The following is a 23,425-nucleotide window of genomic DNA, read 5'->3' as shown; positions in this document are numbered from 1 at the left end:
TCTGCCCTGGGACATCCAGATCCATGTCCACTCAAACCTCTGTGGAAATGGTCCTTGTTCTTATTCTTATGCAGCTCTTGGCCTTTATATCAGTATTGTTCAATTAGAAAAGAGCTTCTTAAGAGATCATCAATCATTTGAAATATCATATACTGCTAAAAAGCAATGCAGGGGGGGAAAAGACACCCTAACTGGTAACCTGCAATGAATCATCCACTTAACAGACATCTCCTGAATCCTTACTACAACCTCAGCCCTGGGTCAGGTTTTGAGGAAAACACACAAGCATCTCAGTAAAGCTTTCTCTGTTAAGAGACTAGCAGACTATGGGGGAGAGGAAGGAATAGATAAGACATAGCACCAGTGTCTCCCCAAGTCAGGCACTAATGAACTCTGAACTTCCCCCCCACCCCCACAGTGGTCCCATTGTATTCAATGTTGGGCTGAGGAGAGGCTAAAAAACAAAACAAAACCTTAGTATAACACAAAGCAATGAGGCAGCTTGTGATGTACTGAGAAATGTCTTAAAAATTAAATTAATCATAATTAAATCCAGGCAGTATATAACCCACCCTAATGGAGCCAAAACCAATGCACAAACAACTATTTTAGCATTCACCCTCAAACTGACTTTGCAGCAAGAGTTTACATCATAAATTTTGGACTCCTTGTAATTAAGTATAGAATTATAGACAAGAGTATCAATGAACATACATAAAGCAATAGCTCCAACTTGTCCCCTGGTGGTGTCCTGCTTGATGACACCCGATCTATGCCAAACCCCACCCTATTGCTCTCTAACCCAAGAAGCCATCCTGATTGGGGACTCCTCCAACTTCAGCCCTTCTAATTATATGCCAGCGTTCGGTGAAAATAAGATTTAAATGTGAGATATTGGCCCCTTCTAAAGACAGAGATTTCACAAAGTCTGAAAGCCTGAGAAGTGAGCTCCAAGCATAGGCATACTGGCTGGTCAGATCTGACATCTGCATGTTTTTCAGTCCTGAACTCAGGGTTAAAAGCAGCTTGGCTGCTTACATGTGGGGTGGAAGAGAGGAGAAAAAGCCCACGGAGGGTGAAAAAGATGGACCCTTTGTGTGGATTTACTGGAAGGAGGCCTGCCATCAGTGAGAGACTTGATAGGCAGGGCTCACCTCCCCTGGGTTTCCCCAGCCCCAGAGGTTAGGGATGGTCCTGACACTAGCTTAGTAACTGCCAAGGAGTGTAACCCTTCTCCAGAAGGGTGGGCTTAGGCTATGATGCAGCAGTGAGGATCTGGGAAATGCAGATCTCATCAGAGATTCTGGTCTTTGGAGGTGGGAGGGGGGGCTAGGTAAGACTGTCTTCTGCTGTATTATTTACTGCTGGGACGTGGTGTAGGGAAAAGAAAAATGCAGCAGGTTCTAGAAAATTCTGGGTGGGTCAGTGTCATTTGGCAAAAGAAGAGGGATTAGTGGAGGATATGGTCTGGGAAGAGAGGGTTAGAGGAGGGGCTGCAGAAGGAGGGCTGCCATCCACAACTGCAGTATTATGTGTGTCAGAGATAAATTCACTTGTCATATTTCAAATTAGGTTTATAGGTACTTTCCCCATCCCCCACACAGCAGTGGCTTAACGGGTGGTCTTCTCAATTTTTAATTGCAATTTTGCAGTATATTGGCGTCTGAAGTCTAGGTCTGACTGAGATGATGGTTTGTATATATGTGTACGTGACTAACAGTCGAGAGATCTTCTAAAGTCTCCCGATGAGGTGGGAAGGGTGCTGCGGCAGGGACCGGCTGTACTCTTCTCAAGAGAATCTTCCATCCCTAACGTCAGAGTGCTATTGAGGTATCAGGAGGTGAAAAAGGTGTGGGTGATGCAGTGAATTTCCCCCAGCCCAAGATACACACACACACACAAACACACACACACACACACACACACATTAACAAGTTCAGTAAGAAGTCCCGTTGATGCCTGGGAAGTCCAGCTAAGAGCAAAAGGCAGTCTCCCATGGCCAGGGCGAGCCAGGCAGACTCCCGAATCGCCGCGGAGACCAGGGCAGCCTTCTCTCCGGAGCGCGCAGCCTAGCCGCCGCTTCCCGGGGAACTCTTGCCTTGCTCTAGGGGCTACATCTGCAGGCTGCGGAAAGCCAGGGCTCCAGCCCTTTCTCATTACACACCTTTCCCAAAGCACCCCAAGCCCAGTACCCAACGGCAAACCCCTCAGATCTGGCGAAACTCAAAAATGCAAAAACTGAGGCGGGGGGCAAATTGTACCTCAATCCAAAGGACTGAACACACACACACACACACACACACACACAAACGCGCGCGCGCACACCTACCCCAACCCCGTGCCGCTTAATTTCTTTCCCCGGGTTAGAAAAGAGGATTACTTGCCCACAGAGGCTTGGAGATGGGGGGGGCAGGAGGTTGGTCCGAGGCTAGGCTCACCTGCTGCTGAGGTGAGAGAGCAGACACAGGATGCAAGCTGTTAGGAGCCGCAGCTCACAGCTGAGTGGTTGGGGGTTGCAAAGACCCTCAAGTTCTCCTCTGGCTTTTTTTTTTTTTTTTTTTTGCATTCACGTCACCAAAGGGTTAAACGGCTGGGCTCCAACAGTCCCCCCCCGCCGCTCCACTCCCCCCTCCCCTTTTTTGTCCCCCCCCCCCTTCCCGCACGTCGCTAGGAGGTCATCAAGCGCTCTGTCCAGTCCGCGTTCGCAAGCCCCTCTGCTTCCCGCCCATCGGGCCCGTGGCTGCTTACGAAGAGGTGTGCGCTCACCGAGGGGCGTGTTCCAGCACTGGGAGACGCCGAGCGCCCCTGGGTTAGACCTCAGAGCGGAGCCAGCCATGGAGCGGGGCGGGGGAAAGTTTGGCACCCTGCAAGGGGTCGTCGAACAGGAGTGGGCGGGGCGCCCGAGGGTACTTTAGCCCTCCAAGCTCAGGGGCGCGAGCTGCCCAGACCTGAGGCGGTGTGAGGCCATGGACCGCGGAGCTGCCGCGGCCCAGGGCACTGCCCCGCCTCAGGATGGAGAGCAGCCCGCGGAGTCTCCAGAGCCGCCGCCGCCGTGGCCGCCGCCGCCGCCGCCGCCGCCGCCGCCGCCGCCGCGGGCTCCTGCGCTGCTCCACGCGCCTTCGCCAGAACCGGCACCGCCGTTCGCTCCAGAACCCTGTCCGAAGGCGACCCCAGAACCAGCCACAGAAGACACAGAAACGGTCGCAGAACCAGATACAGAACCGGCCCCAGAGCCGGCTCCAGAACCAGCCACAGAACTCGACAAAGAACCGGTCTCAGAACCAGCCACGGAACCGGCCCCCGAGCCGGCTCCGGAACCAGCCCCAGAACCAGCCCCAGAACCAGCCACAGAACCGGCCTCCGAGCCGACCCCAGTACCAGCCACAGAACCGGCCCCCGAGCCGGCCCCAGAACCAGCCCCAGAACCAGCCATAGAGTCCTGCCCTGAGCCGGCTCCAAAGTCCCGTACGGAGCCGAGCCCAGCACTACGTCTACTGCAGTGTCCGGTGGTCGCTCCAGAGAGGGGTCTAAAGACCTCATCATCGCCCCGAACACCACTGCTGTTCTCCAGTATAAAGGTAAGAAAAAGACCCACTGGGGCGTGCGGGGCGAAAGAAGCAAAACGAGGCCGGATGGCTATCGAGCTCCTGGGACTCTAGGTACCCTAAGCATCCCATTTGGCTGCCACCGACTGGCAAAGATGCGCGGAGAGATGCGGGGATGGAGGAGCCCGGGGGAGTGGGAAATGGTTGGGAGGCGGGAAGCAACATGTGGAAGCGAGAGTGGGCTGTTGGGGCTAGAAACAGGGTGACTGCACGGGTTGGGAGTCGGAGCAGTTTTCCCCATGGGGAGAAGTGGCAGTGCAGTGAGCGCTTATATCTTGAAAAAGAGGAGGAAGACGTCCCCGGGGAGCGCAAGAGACCTAGAGAAGTATTTGGGGCTGGCCCTGGGTACACGGGGATGGGACTGAGTAGTGGGGATAGGGGTGAGTGGGACACACCTCTTAGCCGCGGTCACTGCCGCAGAGGCCCAAGCTGCGGAGCCGCAGCCGTCAGCTTGGCCCCCTCCCTGACACTGGGGAGGGGGTCATCAGCGGGGACGCAACTGGCGGCTCTCCAAGGAGGTGCCCGGCGCGGCGCCTCTGTCGGCTGCTGGGAGCTTGTACTCCGGGTGGGGATGAGGGGCTGGGCGGCGCCCACGCGCACTGCAGGGGAAGGGCAGGGTTCGCTGGGGAGGAGGGGGAGAGCATGCGTGTGTCGAAGCCACCATTCCATCTGTCTGCAGGATTTCCCGGCAGGTAGGTGCAAACGCTGTGATATGATGATGGGCCGCGTTACGAGCGGGAGACTGGCATCCCGCACCGGGGCTACTTGGAATGGTACAGGAGTCCCGGTTTAGAGACACCAAAATAGGAGTTGGTATTTGAGAGCGTGTGAATGGGAATCCTCATCTCTTCCAGTCTTCAGAGATGCCTTCCTAAGCGTTGCGCTTTGCCTAGAGAAGACGCGTGGAGGATCCTCGCGCACCCGCCCGGGGGAGGGGAGAGGGGGAGGGGGGAGGAGGGAGGTTTTCTGTGTTTGCCTTGGACCCCCTGAAATCCCATTGGCGCTTCAGCAGGAGTCTGTCTTTCTTGCTTTCTCTGTACTCCCCCTACTCATCCTTTTCCCCTATAAACTTCGTTCCACGAGACTGTGAATACAATGATAATGCATAGATACACCTTGATTTAGCTTCCCCTGCAGGAAAAAAAAAACACGAAACAAAACACAGAAGCAAACAAACAACACACCACACCAATACCCGTCCATCCTGCTGCCTAGCAGGGCGTAGGGACAAGCTCTGGAATCCTTCTGCTGCGGACCGCACACTTGTAGAATGTAGGGGAAGGGGGCAGAACTTGGCATCGCGAAATGGAAATGGAAGCGCTGGTTGCTTCCTGGGTTATGAGTAGGGAGGCTTGAGTTTGCAAAATAACTGCAATGATAAATGACTGAATAAGAAGAAGGCTAACGCGAAAAGTTTCACGGGGGAAAAAGTGCAGAGGTTTAAAAATAAATAAAATAGGACTGTAGGAGACTGAGACAAGTTGTTGTTGTTTTTAATCCAACAACCGGGCTCTCCCCAGGGGGGGGATCTCCCCCTCCCTGCAGCAGCCCTTCCCTGCAGCGATCTCAGGAAAGGGCTGTGCAGCTAGACGCCGGAGATCACCCTAACCTAGGATGTGCTCTGGTCTTTTTGGAAGAGTTTGTAATGAAGCCGGTGGGAGGGAGACCAGCAGGGACCACCTGAGCTATGGCCTTCTTAAGTGAGATTTTGGGAACATGGCTCAGAAACTGACACCTGGGGACTTAATTACCAGGATGTCCGGCAAATATATGGCCTCTTTGGTCCCTGGAAGACTGACTGGAGGCCAGGAGCTCCGGAGATGAGAACTGTGACAGTGGGAAAGCATGTCCCACAAGCTTGACAGGAAAATGTCTATTGCCAGACAGATGAGGAGGATCAAGGTAAGGGGAATCAGGTTAGCTTCCTCTACAGAGTGCCCTCTCAGATGTGCTGGCCGGCTGACCCATAGGCATTTGTCAGCCCTGGCAGGGGACCAGGACCCCCCAAGGTTTGACTTTGTCCTTGGTAGAGTTAGTCATTTGTTCAGCCATTTATCTTTTAGAATGGGTTTAAGGATCCTGACCATCCACTAAGAAGGCCATGCAGATGAACCCATCAGTGGCTCTAGATGATTTCGAAGGATGCAAAGGATCTGGGTAAATGCTCACATTGCTGGGAGCCAAACCCCTCTTCAACACCCTAGGTGTTGCTTTGCAATTGCTCTCTGGTGTCGTTGGGAACATCTGATCTTCAGTGATAGGACCGTTCTCTGCTGCATCCTCCTCAGGCAAACAGCACCCACAGCCAGCTGACTTGCATCTTAACATTCAAGGCAAACAGGTTGCCATCTTAGCTGGGGAGGTGTTGTTCTCAGACACTGCCTCCTTGAGGCAAACTTGGGAAACACACACACACACACACACACACACACAATCACAACGATCCTTATCATACAATGAAATCCTCTGTCGCAAGGCACAGTCAGTACCAGAAGCATGAAACTAGCCTGATAAGTCAAAGGATGAAATGAGTAAAACGAAGTGTTTGAATGTGACTGCAGGTTTCTCCCAGATAATTTTTGCTGACTGGTTTTGCAGTGAAAAAAAAAAAATCAACATCTTCCAGTGTGTAGTCTGCTCTCTTTTCAGGTTTCTGAACCTGTTGCTTGCAAATCGATGCCAGTCATGAGAGTAGAGACTGAGAAAAGGGGGCTCATATTGTCTTTCCAAATAGATACCAGGATAACACAGTCTTGTGAACCAAACTTGTCTATTTCCTTCCTTTCTAAAATGTTTTGATTTCCAGGAAATGAGCCATGGTCTCCCACCTGGCGGCAGCAAGTGTAAGTAAGGATGTGTGAATTGGTTCTTTAACAATGCTATGACTTGCTTGGGGGGAATGGGGCTTACATGAAGTATACTATATTTGTTTCCCTCCCCTCATCTATGGTTGAAGAAAGATAGTTTGTGTTTTTATTAGTTGGGTTTGACTAGCTACGAAATTATAATCACACCATACAGGTGATTGATGAAAAATCTGAAAAGAAATACACTTCTGTGGCCTTTATTTCTGGGATAGGGGTGTGTGATAAGAGATCAATTGCCATTGACCATTACACCCCAAACCATAACAAAGAAGTTTTCTGGTATTTTTTGCACACACTTTCTTGCAAAGCAGCAAGCATTTGTTTATATGATATCTGGTCATTCTTGCCCGAATACTATAGTTTCACTTATTTCTGAGCTTCTCAAGAAAGAAGAGACAGGTAGATACTGTCTCTCCCTCTCAGTGCCTAGTACAATTCAGCCCTCCCTGTTTTTGCTCAGTAAACATTCACTGAAGCTTGAAACCTATCAGTTCCATTTCCAGCAATGAGGACGACCTAGAGACTGCTGCTGTGAATGAATAAAAATGCGTTCTCATTGATTTCAGAGAAGTAAATGCTTATTTAAATGCCCTGGAATATATAGCCCTTAAGGAAATGCAGTCCATCTTTCCCTTTTCAGAATGAATGTTAGAACCATAATTAAGAAGCAAATTACCAACAATTAAAAAATGGTTTGGAAAGTGTCCTTATCCCCTGCAGTCCCAGCAGCAGCAGACTAATGATGATGTTGTTGGTTTCGGGGGTAATAAATTTTTTTCCTAAGTGAACAGAATATCTGTGGTGACTATAAACAGCTTTGGGATTGTAGAATCAAATGTTTAACCTGTTGAAGTTCAGGATGAAATTACTTTCTTTCCTCTTGGGTTCTTTCCCCCCTCCTTGCCAGGTTTTGATGAAACCATCTGATTTGTTTGGTATATTCTGAGAGATCCTGAGCATTTGCAGCAGTTTGTTCTAGAAAAGATAATGAGATATTTGGTCAGTCATCTTTCTTTTCTGAGAATACAATTCTTACATGTTTATTAAAATCTCTGACTGGGGCTTCTGCACATCTGCAGCCCAAAATGAAAGGCTGATCCATTGTCCGAAGTGGTTCCAAGGAAAAGGGGAAAATCCATAGAGACCAGGAAACCAGTCAGGGATATTATAATAAGGATTATATAATCCCTTCTGCTAGTATGGCGCTTTACAGTTTGCAGAATGCTTTCCTTTGCGTTATTAACTCTCATTCCCCTGACAAAGGCAGCAAGGTGGGAGAAGGCAAAAATAAAACTTCACACCTAATAGGATATAACTATTAATTTATCTAATGTGGATTTTTAAAAAAATCCAACATAGGGCTTTCTGTGACACACAGGATCCTCATTTGTTTAAGAACAATCTTTAAGCTGACATTCCCTCAGCCTGGATTTTTTTCAAAGCAGCAATTGCTGTTCTTAGTCTGATGCTCCCAGCGGGGGCCATCCTAGAACAGGAGTCTGAGAAGGAAGGATACAAGGCAGAGGCGCAAGACCCTGAACCTATTACTCCCAAAGAAGACCTTTTTTTGGAAAGAAAATAAATAGAAATTCTGCTAGGGATAGGGTGCCCAACCTTTCCAAAGACTGCTGACTGTAATTCCCTCAGTGGAAAAAAAATAATTTTAAGGATTAAAAAAAGAAAGCATCCATTCCTAAAGGGAGATGCCCCACCCTCACCAAAGCAAATAAACCTTATTCTCAAAATAGAAAAACAAATTTACAAATTAAAAAAAAGAAAGGAACAGTGACCCCAGATAAGGAAACATCCCTCCCCTTAAAATTATTTTAAGAAAAAAGGAAAGAAATTCTAAAGGGAGATGTTCCTCACCCTCATCAAAACCCATGGAACTTATGTCCCCAAGAGAAAAATTAAAGAGGAAAAGAGAAAAATCACCTCAAGGTAAACAGTATTTCTAACCTTAAAAAATTCATGAAATTTATCAACTTTATTTGCACCCCACTGCTCATGCCCAATCTCTTACAAAAATTATGGGGGCAAAAATAAATCTCCCAAAGGGGAGTCTCACCAAATCTCCCTAACGTTATTTCTTCCAATTACATGAAATGTCCAGAATAGGCAAATCCTTAGAGACTGAAAGTAGATTAGTGGTAGCCTGGGGCTTGGGGGAAGAGGATAGGGGGAAGTGTGGGTGATGGCTAAAGGGTAAAGGATTTCTTTGAAAGATGATAAAAATGTTCTGAAACTAGATAGTGGTGATGGTTGCACAACCCTGCAAACATGCTAAAAACCACTGACTTTGTACACATGAAAATGGTGAATTTTGTGGTATATGAATAATATCCGAATTTTTAAAAATAAGTAAAAGAAAGAGATCACTCCTCCAACTGCAAGATAATGAACCTACTCTCTTCCCAAAAATAAACAAAGGAATAAATGAATGCATAAGGAAAAAAGAAATTTTTAAAAAGGAACCAAAAGACAGAGAGATCCTCTTAAGAGCCTCTTAACCTCACCAAGGAAAATAACCTTTATTCACCCCCCAATTTTTTCTCTTTGGGAAAAACAAACAAAAAGGAAGTCTTTGTACAGGCAGATACTTTCAAAATCATCAAAGTCCATGAAACTTACCAATCTTTCCATCCCAGAAACACACAAATGTTTTAACAAAAAGAAAGAAATGTTAAAGGACAGGGTCCCTGATCTTACCAAACATCCTGAATTTTTAATTCCCAGAAAAGGAGAAAAAGAGAAACAAAAGAAATAAATCCCTCCCCTGCTAAGGGGAGATGCCCCATCCTCACCAAAGCACATGAACCTTATTCTCAAAATACATTTTTTTAAGGTTTAAAAGAAAATCAATAATGGAAAGGCATGTGTGTTGGTGGAGGGGATAATATCAATGAAATGAAAACAAAATCCTCTTAAAGAGAAGTGCTCCGGCCTCACAGACACATGAACTTTTCTGTCAAGATACAGCAAAAACAAATGCAAATTCTTTAAAGAATAAAAAATAAAAGGAAATCCTTCTAGTGGGAGATGATCTGAATTTATTCAAAACCCAAAGCTTGATTCTTAATATAGGAAATTTAAAAATTGGAAGCATAAATAGAAAGAGAGAGAAACAGAAACAAAACCAAGATGTCACCAACCTCAACAGAGCCCCTTCATTCTCAAAACAAGAAAATACATTTAGGATTAGGGAGAAAGAAGGGAAACAATGAAAAGTATATTTTCAAAGAGAAACCTCCTTTTTAGGGAATGAAGATGCCCCAAACTCACCAAAATCCCTGAACATTTTTCTCCAAACAAAAAAAAAGAAGGGAGAGAGCAAAGGGGTGAGGGAAAGGAATTGGAAGGGGAGGGAGAGAGGGGGGGGAAAGGAAGTGGGTAGAGAGGAAGGGAAGGAGGGAATGAGAGGCAGAAGAAAATAAACTAAGGGACAATTTTTAAAAGAAAGACATTCTTCTCAGGGAAAGTGCACCAATACTTTATTGATGATAATGCATATTATTCCTGATGTTCAACCCACTATACCTCCCACAAAAAGGAGAAAAAATCCCCCCCAAAATCTCTTCCTAAGGCTTCTTCAAGGGGAGATGCACCCAATCTCACCCAAACCCAGAGGCTTTATTTATCTTCCAGCTTTCAAGTATTTTTTTGATGAAATAAAGGAAAAAGAAATTCTTTTACAGAAAGATGCTCTCAATCTTATTTCTTCCAAGTTAATTATTTATTTTAAAGAAAATGAAAGAAAGGAAATCCCCCACCCCATCAGGAGGGCCCCCAATCTCACTAAAACCAGTGGCCCTTATAGTTTTGCCCCACAAAACTTAATTTTTTTCTAAATGGAAATCCTCCAAACCTAAGGAGATATGCTCCCACAACCCCACCAAAAGCAAGGGATCTTTCTCCCCAGACATTTTTTTAAAAGAAAAGTCCTTCCATCATAAGAGATGCCTTCAGTTTCACTAAAATCAATCTACTTTATCCACATCCACGAGGAAAACAAAACCAGAAAAAAATGGTAAGAGGGAAAGAAATTCTCCCAACCTAAGGCAAGTTGGCCAGAATCTCACCAACATCTTTAAATTTTATTCCCCTAAAGCGATTTAAAAAAAAAAAAAAAAGGAGGGGAGAGGAAAGCCTGTCTTTTAAGCTCTCTACACCTACCCCATACTAAAGACTTCCTAGGAAGTGTAATACAAAGAAAAGGTAATATCTTTCTAGAACCATGCCAATGAACCTTAAATTCAGAACCTGAGGCTGAAGGGTAGTAAATGTTTAATCCCAGGCTGATTTCCCTCTGCCCCAACTCCAGCCCATTTCTGGTTACCTTCCCCATCAGTCAGTCAGGCTGTGCACTCCGGAAAGGCAAATCCTGCCCATAGAAAACAAAATTAGGAAAGCAAACCTTCTGGGGAAAAATCATATGCCGCATTTCTAAACCAAACAGAAATGATTTGGGGGATTAGCTGCCTCATGTTCCCCTCTAGCACTATAGAAACTCAAAAGTTGATGATAAACTCTAAAGCAATGACGCTCTATTAACTTCCAAATTAGACACACACCTACCTAGCAGAGAAGGACCCTTAGCCAATTCAGTAATAGGTTTCTCAAGGTGGTTGTCTAATCATGTGCTCACTTAAATGTCTGTTCTCTAGAGTTATAAAGGGCTTGATTTTCACAAATACATAAAATTTGCAAGTCAGATTTATAAGCAGAGACTAAGACTCAATTAATGTTTTCCAAAGTTTTTAATTCATTTACTTATTTAAAAATTAAATTGAGTACCTGTGTATATCCTATGTGCTTAGCACTGAAGATTCCATGGTGGGCAAAATCACAGAGACAAGACCTCCTTAAAACAAACTGGTAAATGAGACACCCAATTACCAAAACAAATGATTTGTTTTACTAGATGCTTTGCTGAAGCAATCACTTAAATAGTTCTCTCAGCATACCTTTTCTTAAATAAAAATTTAATGTAATAAAATAAAGGATATGTATCTTAATCTCAGAGAAAGTGGGAAATCAAAACTGCTTCCAAAAAGTAAATAAAAATTACATAGCACCCCATCACTCAAGATTGAGTATCAAGAGATAATGAATATTTTGTTGGGTTTTTTCCATTTATTTTCTCAGAAAGGATGCTTATATACACTTATAATCTACAGTAGTTAAGACTTTAAAGGAATGTACAGTTGTGTCTCAGGCTCCCCCCTACCTGTTACCTCCCCCACTTAATTATCAAATCATGTGCGTTTTTCTACATCGTATTTAGGAAACAATTGTTAATTTTTTTTTAAGATTTTATTTATTTATTTGAGAGAGAGAATGAGATAGAGAGAGAGCATGAGAGGGGGGAAGGTCAGAGGGAGAAGCAGACTCCCTGCCGAGCAGGGAGCCCGATGCGGGACTCGATCCCAGGACTCGATCCCGGGACTCCGGGATCATGACCTGAGCCGAAGGCAGTCGCTTAACCAACTGAGCCACCCAGGCGCCCAATTGTTAATTTTTAGCTTAAAGTTTATCTAGTCAAATGACTGCCTGTGTGATCTGATTGATGAACCTATGCTGGAAACCTAACTGTTCAGAGATGTATTTGCAATGTAAAGCAATGAGAATATACATTGTCGTATATACAATTGGCAGTTTGATCGCACGTTTACTAAGTGCACTTTCTTAGACTTCCAGACTTCATTTGTCCAGCTAGCTTTTGTGATTTGGACTTGAAGCAGGAGACCCGGAGCAAAATCCACCCTTTTCCCACTGTTAAATTCCCAAAAGAAAAATCTGAATTTAAATTTCTAAGACTCTGTTGGGTCACTTTTAGCCATATGCAAAAATGTACTAACGGTTTTGTGTCTTTAACACACAGTTACCAGCCATGCTCATTAAGGTTCCTCCTACCCAGAAGGGAAATACTTTTGTTTGAGGACATTATCAGCAATTATAAGGAGATAGAATATTCATTCAGCTTTCATTAACCAAATGTGGTAGAAAATTGAGAGAGTTAATAAACTGTATACAATCCAACCAAGGTTGAATTAGTAATTTAAAAGGCAAGTGTAATGTGGTATTAAGATCAGAATCTTCTTCCTTGTCTGTAGCACTTGGAGATTTTCATCTTCCAAAGCATTACAGGCATTTGCTGTTTAAGCCTTTTTCTTTAAGGAGATTGTAAAAGAGATTTCAGACCCTGAGGACGGCGACTCCCACCCCCTTGTTTTCCTCCTAGCACAGGACAAGGCACATGTTACTGGGGGATTCTGAGAGGTAAGCGTGATGCTCCAACCCAGAGCTTTGCAGAATTCTAAAACAAGAGACAGTGGGTATGGGGAAGGAGCCTGCCTCTGCCCCCAGGAGTAGGAGGGGGATGGAAGCACTGTTTGCAGGGCTCAGCTAAGAACTTCCAGAATCCTGGATGTTCATTCATTTGCCTTCTCCTGCAGCGAATGTCTCTACCTGTTCTCTTCTGGGATTTTGCAGCTTGAGACAGGAAATGAAAGGTACCTGCTGAGCAAAACCAAAATTGTTAATCTCCTTGGCTATGAGTAGAGACACTTGAAACCAGGAAAGTTTTTTATTAACCCGGGCTCTTTCAACTGAGTCCCCCACTCTCACTTCACTCTTTACTCTGTGAAGCCGGCTCCAGCATCACAGCACGATCCTCTGAGCCCCACCTCTAACCGTAGTCCCTGCTTACCTTGATTGTTAATTTTCCCTCAGTAAGTGTCATTTATTATGTTCCTTGAATATATTGTTTCATGGTTTATTCACATCACTGCGCATGTTCCTTGCAGTATAAAAGAAAAATGTGATGTAGCTTTATTAAAACAGCTAAGCATAAACAGCAAAAAGTAAATGAGGCTACAGAACAAGATTACTGATTTCAGAAAATTAACAAATTTGTGCCCTTCTCACTAACCTCAATTAATACTTACTGTGACAGTTTCCCTCCTGCCAGGCTTGAGTAGAACATAACTTTTCTCTTACTCAGAATTTGGATATTGCTGTCCCTTTCTCACACCCTCACCTTACTCTGCTTGACTGTTAAGACTAACTAAATTAAAATGATAATTTTGGCATTGTCCTGGTCTCTTTTGCTTTAATTTACTCGACTTGGTGACTAGAGCTCCAGGACGTTTTTTGTTTGTTTGTTTGGTTGGTTGGTTGGTTTTTTTTTGGCTTCACGTGGAATCAAAGCACCCATTTGGTAGCTCATTTCATGGTTTTCTTAGTATATCGCTTTTCACTAGTGAATTGTCTTTCTAGAAATGCCTGGAAAAGCCTTACTTTGCCTTTCTATCATCCCTCATCAGCACTAAATTTTTTGAGTTCCTTCACCTCATCTCTAATGGTGGAAAAACAAACATAGACATTCCCAGGCAACTTGAAAGCTTGCTTTGTTTGTTTGTTTGTTTGTTTGGGTTTTTTTTTTTTTTTTTGGTTTATTTTGTATCCAGTATAATAAGGCATCATTGTGAACGACACATAAACATATCTGCTAATTAGCTCATTAAGTGTTCAATAATTATGTAATTGGTATATAAAATGCTTTACAATATGATACATATTTGGAGGATTGTTACATGGGTATTTTAGAGTATTTTACTGATATTTGAGGAAATTGGTTGGGTTTTTAAGATGAAATGGGAATGCATTATTACTTTTCCAATGTAGAATAATGGAAGAAATTTTCCCACTATCCAAAATTCACTATCCAACAAGTTTTCAGAGGTGGATTAGATTCAGATATGAGGGACTGCCTGATAGCAAATTCACTTTGATATAAGAAATTTAAGGGAAAAAATAGGGGCGCCTGGGTGGCTCAGTCGTTAAGCGTCTGCCTTCGGCTCAGGTCATGATCCCAGGGTCCTGGGATCGAGCCCCGCATCGGGCTCCCTGCTCAGCGGGAAGCCTGCTCCTCCCTCTCCCACTCCCCCTGCTTGTGTTCCCTCTCTCGCTGTGTCTCTCTCTGTCAAATAAATAAAATCTTTAAAAAAAAAAAAAAAGAAATTTAAGGGAAAAAATATAAAGTTGTTTGAGGTAAGTGGGATATATTGTTCCCAATATATTCTCCTCAAACCCAGAGAAAATCAGAATTAAATTAAACAGTGACATTATCAGGTAGAGGTTATCCCTGAATTGGGCAGGTGAGACCAAGGCCTACAGACCGAAGAGTGAGGCTTTTGTATAGCATATGGAGTTAGAAAAAAAAAAAATGGCCACTCTAATAGAATCATAGAGTACAGATTGAAATAATGTGGAAAATAAAGTGGACAGGCAAAGTCCTATTGAAACTTTGAAGGCAACTGACAAAATTGTGTATATCATCCAAATGATGACATACAACCACTGGAGGGTTGTTGATTAGTAAAATAACATGGCTGAAGCAGAGGATTGGTTGATGGGGCATATAATTAAAAACTTTCAATTTCTTTGTATGCCAAATTCCAAATTAAACTACTAAAGCTAAAAGTGGAAGAAAAGAGTGATTGTATCTAGTGTCTTTTTTCTATTGTTTTGGGCCTTCTTTGCACTTTTGTAAGTGGCTGGTCCGCATTCTCTATGATATTTTTTTCTATCTCATATCACAGAGTTTTCTACAGCAAAAGTAAGAAGTTGATGGCAATCCAGTGAAATCTTTTATCTTCAGTGTTGTAGACCCGTGGAATGTCCCGAAAATGGCCTTTGGGGATCAGCTGACCTAATATGTTTAAAATCTTTTTAACAGTAGAAGCTTTTTAATATTTTCTCGATGAAATCTTAAATGAAAGCCTAATATTTAATATAAATACAAGAAGTATTTCATTAGTCCTTTTCTATGCTAAAATGGGTTTCTAACTGATGTACATTTCTAATTGTTTATTTGAAGCTAAGAGGAAAGCGAGTTTGCACTCTGTTTATTACTGGCTGCTTAGCAAGGGTGCTGGTGATGTAGAAACACATTGAATAGGAAAAAGAAGCAAGTCAGAGTTTAAAATTTGGCCTAAAATATTCCAGAAATTCCTAATAGTCTCCTGGAAACATAGCCATTCTGGAGAGTTCCTCCGCCCCCACCCCAGGAATGTGTTACAACAGGCCTCGTAAAGTGGGTTGTCATAATGTGCACTGCCTTTGCTTATAGGAAAATTTTTATTATGGGGGATTGTGTTCTTGACCAAGGACACTATACCAAGTAAATGGTAGGTATAACTAAAAATATGTAGTTAAAAGCTAATGTATAACTGTAGGCTTCTGTAATAATTTAAACTAGCAAAATTGTTCCAAGTCCTATAAAATGGGCATAAATGTACCATACACATTGGTTTTGTAAGGGGCCCTAGTGTACTATAAATTGTACATGCAGCACATAAAAGAGCCAATTCTACATAAATTTAATCTATTGTTATTATTTGTTTAAAATTTGCACTCTGCCTGCATCCAAGAAGGATATGAGGTATCCTACAAAATTAAACACATATGAAACAGGACAATTAAGCTCAAATAAAAACAAGACAAACCAATTCAATGCAGTGGTGAAGGAGACTTTAAACTAATATATGCTAGTTATAATAAACCCCAATTACACATTTAATTAGCGGTACTTTTGTTTGCTGCCTTTGGTGCTTGAAGGACTTTGGGGAATGATTTGAATGACTCAGGCCTCTTAAAGTTGGTATCCAAGGAAGTTGAGCTGATGCCTCATTTTTATGCAATACATCTTCCTGTAGCAAGCTGCAGCAACCACAAAATGAGGAACTAAAGGTTGCCAGGATTGTGGTATAGGTGTTAATTAACTGTCCTAGAAGGCTGAGGCTCAGGTTATTTCGGTGTGCCTACATTTTTCTAATATCATAATGCATGTATCTGTGAGGCATGTAAGTATGGGACTTTCTCAAATAAAATAGTATTTCCAATAAAATTCCTCAAAAAAATCCAAATAGTACTGTGTAACCAGGGGTTCAATAGTTTGGACTCTTTCTTAGATTGAGAGTTATTTCACAATGCTTCTAGTCATAATTCCACTCTACATAGCTGTGCAATATGAGGTAAATTGCTTAATCTTTCCGTGGCTTAGCTTTTGTGTCTCTTAAGTGAAGCCAATAATGTGCTGCTGACTCAGCTCAGCTCAGCAGTCTCCTCCAGCAAGTCTTCACTGGTATCCCATCTGGGCTAGGTGCCCTTCCTCTGGGCTCCCATAGCACCCTACACAAACTTCTGCCTCTCAATTGCCATATATACTGAGATTATCAGCTTGTGTATCCCATTAAGGCTATAAGGATAAGGCCCTTAGGGCCTAACATGCTGTCTGCCACTCAATAAATTGCAGCTTGAACTACTTTATAAAATTTTGGCAGTCAAAATTTTATCCAAAATAGCTATCTACTAATTACAGGAAAAGCTTTAACTTGTTTTACCAATGCCTCTGATCAGATCAGCACACTGATCTTGAAGATGGTTTGATCGGGAAAGAGAACATGGAGTCTCTACTTAGACACAGGTAACTCTTAACAGCTGTCTTGTTTCCAATCAGAAGGAACAACTTTTCCCTTAAATAAGATAAACAACTTCTATCTTTTCTAGAATAGCAACTGGGAAAGATCACCACATAAAGTTGTACAGTTTGTACACTATACAAAGTAAGCCATCATAGATATAGATATTTCTTCTCGCAATTTTCCTGCAGATGGCAGTCAAGTGCCTTGTGCTAACAAAATTGGTATATTATGACAATTTTCTGACAAATGGAAGTAAAATACCTTTAGTAAATGGTGCCTTTTCCTGATGTGCCCAATGGTGTGTTATGGGCTGATCCTGCTACTAATTCCTTGCATTTAAATATGATGTCCCCCTTAGCAACTCCCTAGAAGCTTATAAACCATATGCCCAGAACTGATTTCCAAAAGTACCTATTTTATTCCATAACACAATTAACCTGAGCATCATTTTAAAACAGAAACCTGCAACAATGGTTTGAAAAAGGAATTTACAGGGCCACAGGCATAGCCAGGCATATATCCACAGATGCACACTGGTACATTTACTCCCAGGAACATATCCAAGTATATATACTCCAATAGCTGAACAGCCTGGTAGGTAGGTATACACACACACACACACACACACAGATTTAGCTGGACATTAAAGCATATAAAGGAGGAGGCTCTGGCTGCTTGCTTTGGTGCCAACCTCTTAACCAGTTTTCCTATTTAATCTATTTTCAGCATGTCTTACTCCCACAGGCCATGAGTTCCCCAAAGTTTACATGCTCTTATGTGAGTTCAATTCAATAAACCTTTCTAAGGGCTTACTAGTGACAAAGAACCGTGCTAAGTAGATAAAGGAAGCCACTCCATCTTGGAAGGTTGTTTGAAGGAGGTTAGATCTGAACTGTGTCTGAAGATTATGTAGGACTTTGATAGGCAAACATGAAAAAGGAGACAAAAGGCAGAGGGAATATCCTAAGCATAAGCATGGAAGAGGTGGAAAGGGCAATGCTCTGATAATCCCACAAAGACTTCATATGGTAAGAACTTTTGGTACATCAGGAGGAAAGGCTGCAGAAGCTAGGTGGGAGCTAAAATGCAGAGGAATTTGAATGCCAGGTGAAGGAATATGTGTTCTATTCCATAAACAGTGGAGTATTGTGGAAGGTTTTTAATTGAGAGTAACATGACTAGGTTTAGATTTAACAAAACTCTATCAATATATAGGATGGGTTAGATAGGAAGACTCTAGAGGATGGGACATAAGTCTAGGCAAGAGATGTTGAGAACCTAAGGCAATCAGTATGGGAAGAAATAGAAGAGATGCTAACAGGATTTGGTTTGTAACTGATTGGGTGTAGATGATGGGGGAGAGATGAGTAGAAGACAACTCTGAACTTATGAGTCTGGAGTTGTTAGAATTATAGAGAAGACAGGGACAAGAGCAGGCTTAGGTGGTAGCTAGAGGAAGATTATGAGTTCAGTTTTGAAGAATTTGAGTTTGAGGTGTTGGCGAGGCTTGTGCTCAAGACAGTGATTATAGAAAGGCAAGAACTTAAGGGTTAGAGGACTGTTGCCCTGCCCCTAATTGAAAACAATGAAACAAAATTAATAGAATCAGATAATGGAAGAGAAACAACTATGGATAAATTCTGTTTGGGAAAATAGGCAGAGAAAAAATACTGATGTAGAAATTGAAGTATCGGAAGAGAAGGGAGAAACAAGAGAATGTGTACTTTTTTTAAAGGAACATTTTCTTTTTAAAATGTTTATCCTGAATAATTTTTTTCAATAACTTCTCTATCCTCTCCTTTGGCTATTTTCTCTTTGTTGGTGAAAATCCTCTGACTGGTCTTGAAAGGAGAAGGAATATTGTTAATGTGTTGTCCTCAGACTGAATGCAAGTAGCTCTTCTCTCATTACCCAAGTCTTTATTTGTAAGCCTTGAAATATACTGTGTTTGGGAAAACCATTAAGAAAGGTTAATAGTTACCTAGTTATTAAGGAGAAGCATGAGAACATTTCTCTTATGTTAATATAATAAGAAGAATATATTGTCCTCTACATCAAAGATTCTATTTTAAAGCTCTTTGCACATAGTATGCACTTAATAACTTGAAATAACAAGAACCACAAAGCAGTCTTATATGTATAGTGATACTAAAAGATCTCCAAAGACAGTAGACTAAGACATCTTAAGGTATTATAAGATTTGCTCTGAATATGTTGAGGGGAGATGAGGACTTTCTTAAAGAAAACTATTCTTACCAGGTAAACTGTCTTTTGGGAATGAGGTAAATAATAAGCCACTTAAAATGGCTCCAGACAGTGGAGGAAACACATGGAAGGCCAGACTCTGAGAAGAGATAATCAGAGAAGAAATTGATAAATGTTTGAAAGTGTGAGCTGAAGTCCTAGTAGGTCCCCAACTCTTTGCTAGTTGGTGTGGAAAAAGCAAAGGTAGATATGAAGTTTACAATCTTATTTGGGAAACAAAACATGTATACTGGAGACAGGTACATAACAATACAAAGAAAGATATTATATTTCAGCATGTGTAGTACAGAGAATAATGCTATAGAATTATAAAAGAGGAGCAATAAAGAATGGATTAGTTTGAGAAGGCTTCCTGATGGAGGTGACATCAATTGAATTTAGATGTGGGAGCAACATACACAGACTTGGAAGCATCAGGGACTCTATTCAACTGATATCAAAGAGCTTTTAGAGAAAGGCAGAGGGATTTGGATTCTATTCTGTACAGCAGGACATTATTTAAGGTTCTTGAATAGGAGAGTAACATAATGAAAGAAATTTTTCTAAGATATATATTGTGACAGTAAGAAGGATAGATTGGAGAACAAGATAGGAGGCAGGGAGATTAGGCTGTTGTAAAAATCCAGGTGAGAGATGATGGTGGCCTGATTATTGCAAGTGATGATAATCATTCATTCATCTAAAATCATTTATTGAATACCTATTCTGTATCAGGCACTGTGCTGATAACTGTAATTTACCTGAAGGAAATTATAGCCAAGCAAAGGAAATAAGACCAAGTATACAAATAATTGCAATCCCAAGGAGAAAATGATATTCATTTTAATACAAGAGAAACTCTGAGTTCAAAGGAGATAAGAAGTGATTGGAGCCTGGCAGAATGGGGTAGACTTGGGTTCAGAGATGAGTTAAAGTATATTCCAGAATTTTTCTTATCTGGGGGGAAGTACCAGGAAGAGTGATAAGAAGGTAATTCTGGGCAAGAAAACAGTGTAAGCAAAGGAACTGAGGTGAGAAAACACCAGTGTTTTTGGAGGCCAGAGGATGTGGAGCTTCAGAGATGCAGACAGAAATGCAGAACTGGGAGAAAATGGGGGTAGACCAACTGATTTGGGGGAGGGTGGGTAAGGAGGAAGGGAAATCATTAAGAGAGAAGCATGGGAGATTAATAATTTCTAATTTTCTTTCTACTCTGCAACTCACCCTTTTCTCAAATGCTGTCTGGATTCTTTCTTGGTGGCATCCGAAGGTCCAGGATGCTTTTGTTTCATTTCTGGACTACCCACTTTTACATACTGTCTTTCTCTAACATGAGAGTATAGGCTCCTGCCCAATGTTCAGAGCTACCCTGATCTGAGAAGGGAAATGATTCCCCCATGAATTTCATACAGGGTCTGTTTCTATAGTAAGCAGCATCTATATTCAATCTTTGGTATTTAAGAGCATCTTCTAGTCTGTTTTGCTACTGTATATGCATGTTTGGCATGCCTTTGGAAGGCCTTGTTGTGCATGTAAGAAACACTATTCCTAATCAACTTTCTCTGTATGCTTATAATACTAAAATTTCAGACTGAGCTTTCAGAGACCTTTCCCAATCACTCATGTTATAGCCATAAAAAGTAGTGGTCTTTCTAGACTACCACTTAATTTTTGTATTATACTCCACAGTTTTCTAAAATGCTTCCACATTTCCCATGTCCTATGTCCTTGGATTCTCACCCCAACACTGTGTGTGATATTGGTTTTATCCCCATTGTGCAGATGAGAAAACTAAGGCTAAAGGACACTTGACTACTAAGGATTGGAGTCAGGATTCAAGCCCAAGGCTCCTGACTCCAAAAGCAATCCCTAATCCATGCAGGCTAGTTAGTACAAGGTTTTCAAAGCAGCCCTCTCGAGCCCATATATAATCTAGATTATTCTAAACAAAGTGGGATAATGGGAGCCACCTGCCTTCATTTCAGGATATTACCTTCGTTAAAGCCAACCAAATCCACAGGCTTAAGATGAGACAAGGTTTTAAGGTGGTCATAATGGTTGTTTTTTTTAAAAAATGCTGAAAAATACTTTAGATGCTTATAATGATGATTCATTATGTAAATAATTGGGGACTTCCTGAGGTCAGAATTCTCAAAAGGTTCTGCAATTCTTAAGAGATTAAAAATGCACCAGTCAAGTCATTTGGCCCCAGAATTGAGATTTAAGAGGCTGATTCTATTCCTAGCTGTGCCTTTGTGATTTGAGGTAAATCCTTTAACCTCTCACTTTTTATTTATCCATTTGTAAATAAGCATATTTCCCATCATAGAATATCGGGGAAGCACTTTAAAATTCTAGGCTCAAAAGTATTTCAAAGCCTCATAATTTCTGTAAAGCACTTTATACAGCTTCAAAATAACGGTGACATCGATACAAGGTGGAATTAGTTTGTTAAAAACAAGTAAAGTATATGGAGACAGGGTTAAAGCACAGATTTCTGCCTGCCTACTACTGTTTTTTAATAGGTGCAGCTCAGGTCTGTGTTCCACTTTCACCTCTGCCACATGATGTTGCCACTGCTAGTTGGATCATCTTGCATCCCACTTCCTGCAGGGTCATAAGTCACTAAGACTGATATCCCTGGGTGGAGATTTTTCTATAGTAGAAGCCCAGTGAAGAAGGGTAATTCCCTAATTTCATTTCCTCCCTTGGAAGGCTGGATTATGTGGAAGGGAAAATATTTTAGATTCTAGTATAATACTTCTCTGTCCCATGCCTTAATGTCCCTGTGTATAAAATAGAGTTATTAAAATCTGCTTCTACCTGGAGAGGGGATGGTGTGAGACTAACTGTGGGAATTGCAGTATAATATAGTGGGCTTCAAAGTCAGACACATTTGAGTTGAAATCCCAGCTCTGTCATTTCTTAGTTCTGTGACCTTAGGCAAAGACACTCACTCATCTCTCTGAGTCTCATTTTTCTCATTTTATACATGAGACCAATAATTCCCACCTTGTAGGGTTGTTCTGAGGATCAATGGCATATCAAGTGTTTAGTTCAGTGCCTGGCACCTAGTTGGTTCTTTAAAAAATGGTAACTGTGCTTTTCCTTGCCGCTGCCTGCAGAGGTGGCAGCCATCTCCTATTCGGTATCATAGCCACCCTCAGAACCCTTGTGAAGCTCAAGATTGTTAAAAAGAGGACCGAGAAGTTCATCCAGCACCAGTTAGACCAATATGTCAACTGGCAGAAACCCAGAGGCACTGACAGTAGGGTGCACAGAAGATTCAAGGGCCAGATCTTGATGCCCAACATCGGTTACAGAAGCAACAAGAAAACAGAGCACATGCTGCCCAGTGGGTTCCAGAAGTTCCTGGTCCACAATGTCAAGGAGCTTAAAGTGCGGCTGATGTGCAACAAATCTTATTGTGCAGAGATTGCTCACAATGTCTCCTCCAAGAACTGCAGAGCCATGGTGGAAAGAGCAGCCCAGTTGGCCATCAGCGTCACCAATCCCAATGCCAGGCTGCTCAGTGAAGAAAATGAATAGACAGCTCGTGTGCATGTTGTATTTGTGTTAATAAAACTATAAAACAATTTTTTAGAAGGTAGCTGCTACCACGTAAAAGACACTGATTTTGTTTCAAGCAAGGGCTGTGTGTATGTGTATAATATATATATTTGCTCACTGCCTCTGCTCCCCTTCTCTTTTAAAAGGGATGAGTGTTCCATGCAAAGCAAACTGAGAAGAACAAGGTGGCTACCATTGCTTCTTAATAATATATCTTAACATCAGAGTCATGTACCCCCTTTACTTACTGCTGTTTTCTTCTTCTGGTTAGAGGGGCATGTCAAGGTAGAACCTTGCAATTCAAGTCAACAAGTATTTTCTTTTGCTTTAAAAAATTTTTATTGTGGTATAATTGATGTATAACATTACATTAGTTTCAGGTGTACGATATAATGATTCCATATTTGTATATATTGCAAAATGATCACCACAAAAAGTCTAGTTAACATCTGTCACCACACACTGTTACAACATTTTTTTTCCTCCAGTCAACAGGTATTTTTGAGCATGTTGTATGTGCCTCTCTGACTTCTTAAGTTCTCTCCTCTTGCCATGATTAATTGGGGGGAGCAGATATTTCGTTAATATTAATTACTTACAGAATTTCCTAAGTTTTTAGTTAATAATTATTTAAATCCCTCCTGACATCTGA

General features: G+C 42.1%; 1 protein-coding gene across 1 annotated transcript in view; it reads left to right on the top strand.

The window, feature by feature from the left end:
* The first annotated feature begins 2,966 nt into the window (after positions 1 to 2,966).
* Positions 2,967 to 23,425, top strand: part of DGKK (diacylglycerol kinase kappa) — a 147,824-nt gene continuing 127,365 nt past the window's right edge. The window contains exon 1 of the mRNA XM_032397941.1: positions 2,967 to 3,578. Within this exon, the coding sequence (XP_032253832.1) occupies positions 2,967 to 3,578 (612 nt within the window). The remainder of the gene's footprint in view (positions 3,579 to 23,425) is intronic.

Source organism: Phoca vitulina, unplaced genomic scaffold (genome assembly GCF_004348235.1).
Source record: "Phoca vitulina isolate PV1807 unplaced genomic scaffold, GSC_HSeal_1.0 scaffold107, whole genome shotgun sequence".
In the NCBI taxonomy this organism is placed as follows: Eukaryota; Metazoa; Chordata; class Mammalia; order Carnivora; family Phocidae; genus Phoca; species Phoca vitulina.
Note: the sequence above shows the minus strand (reverse complement) of the source record. Positions and strands in the feature narration are given on the sequence as shown.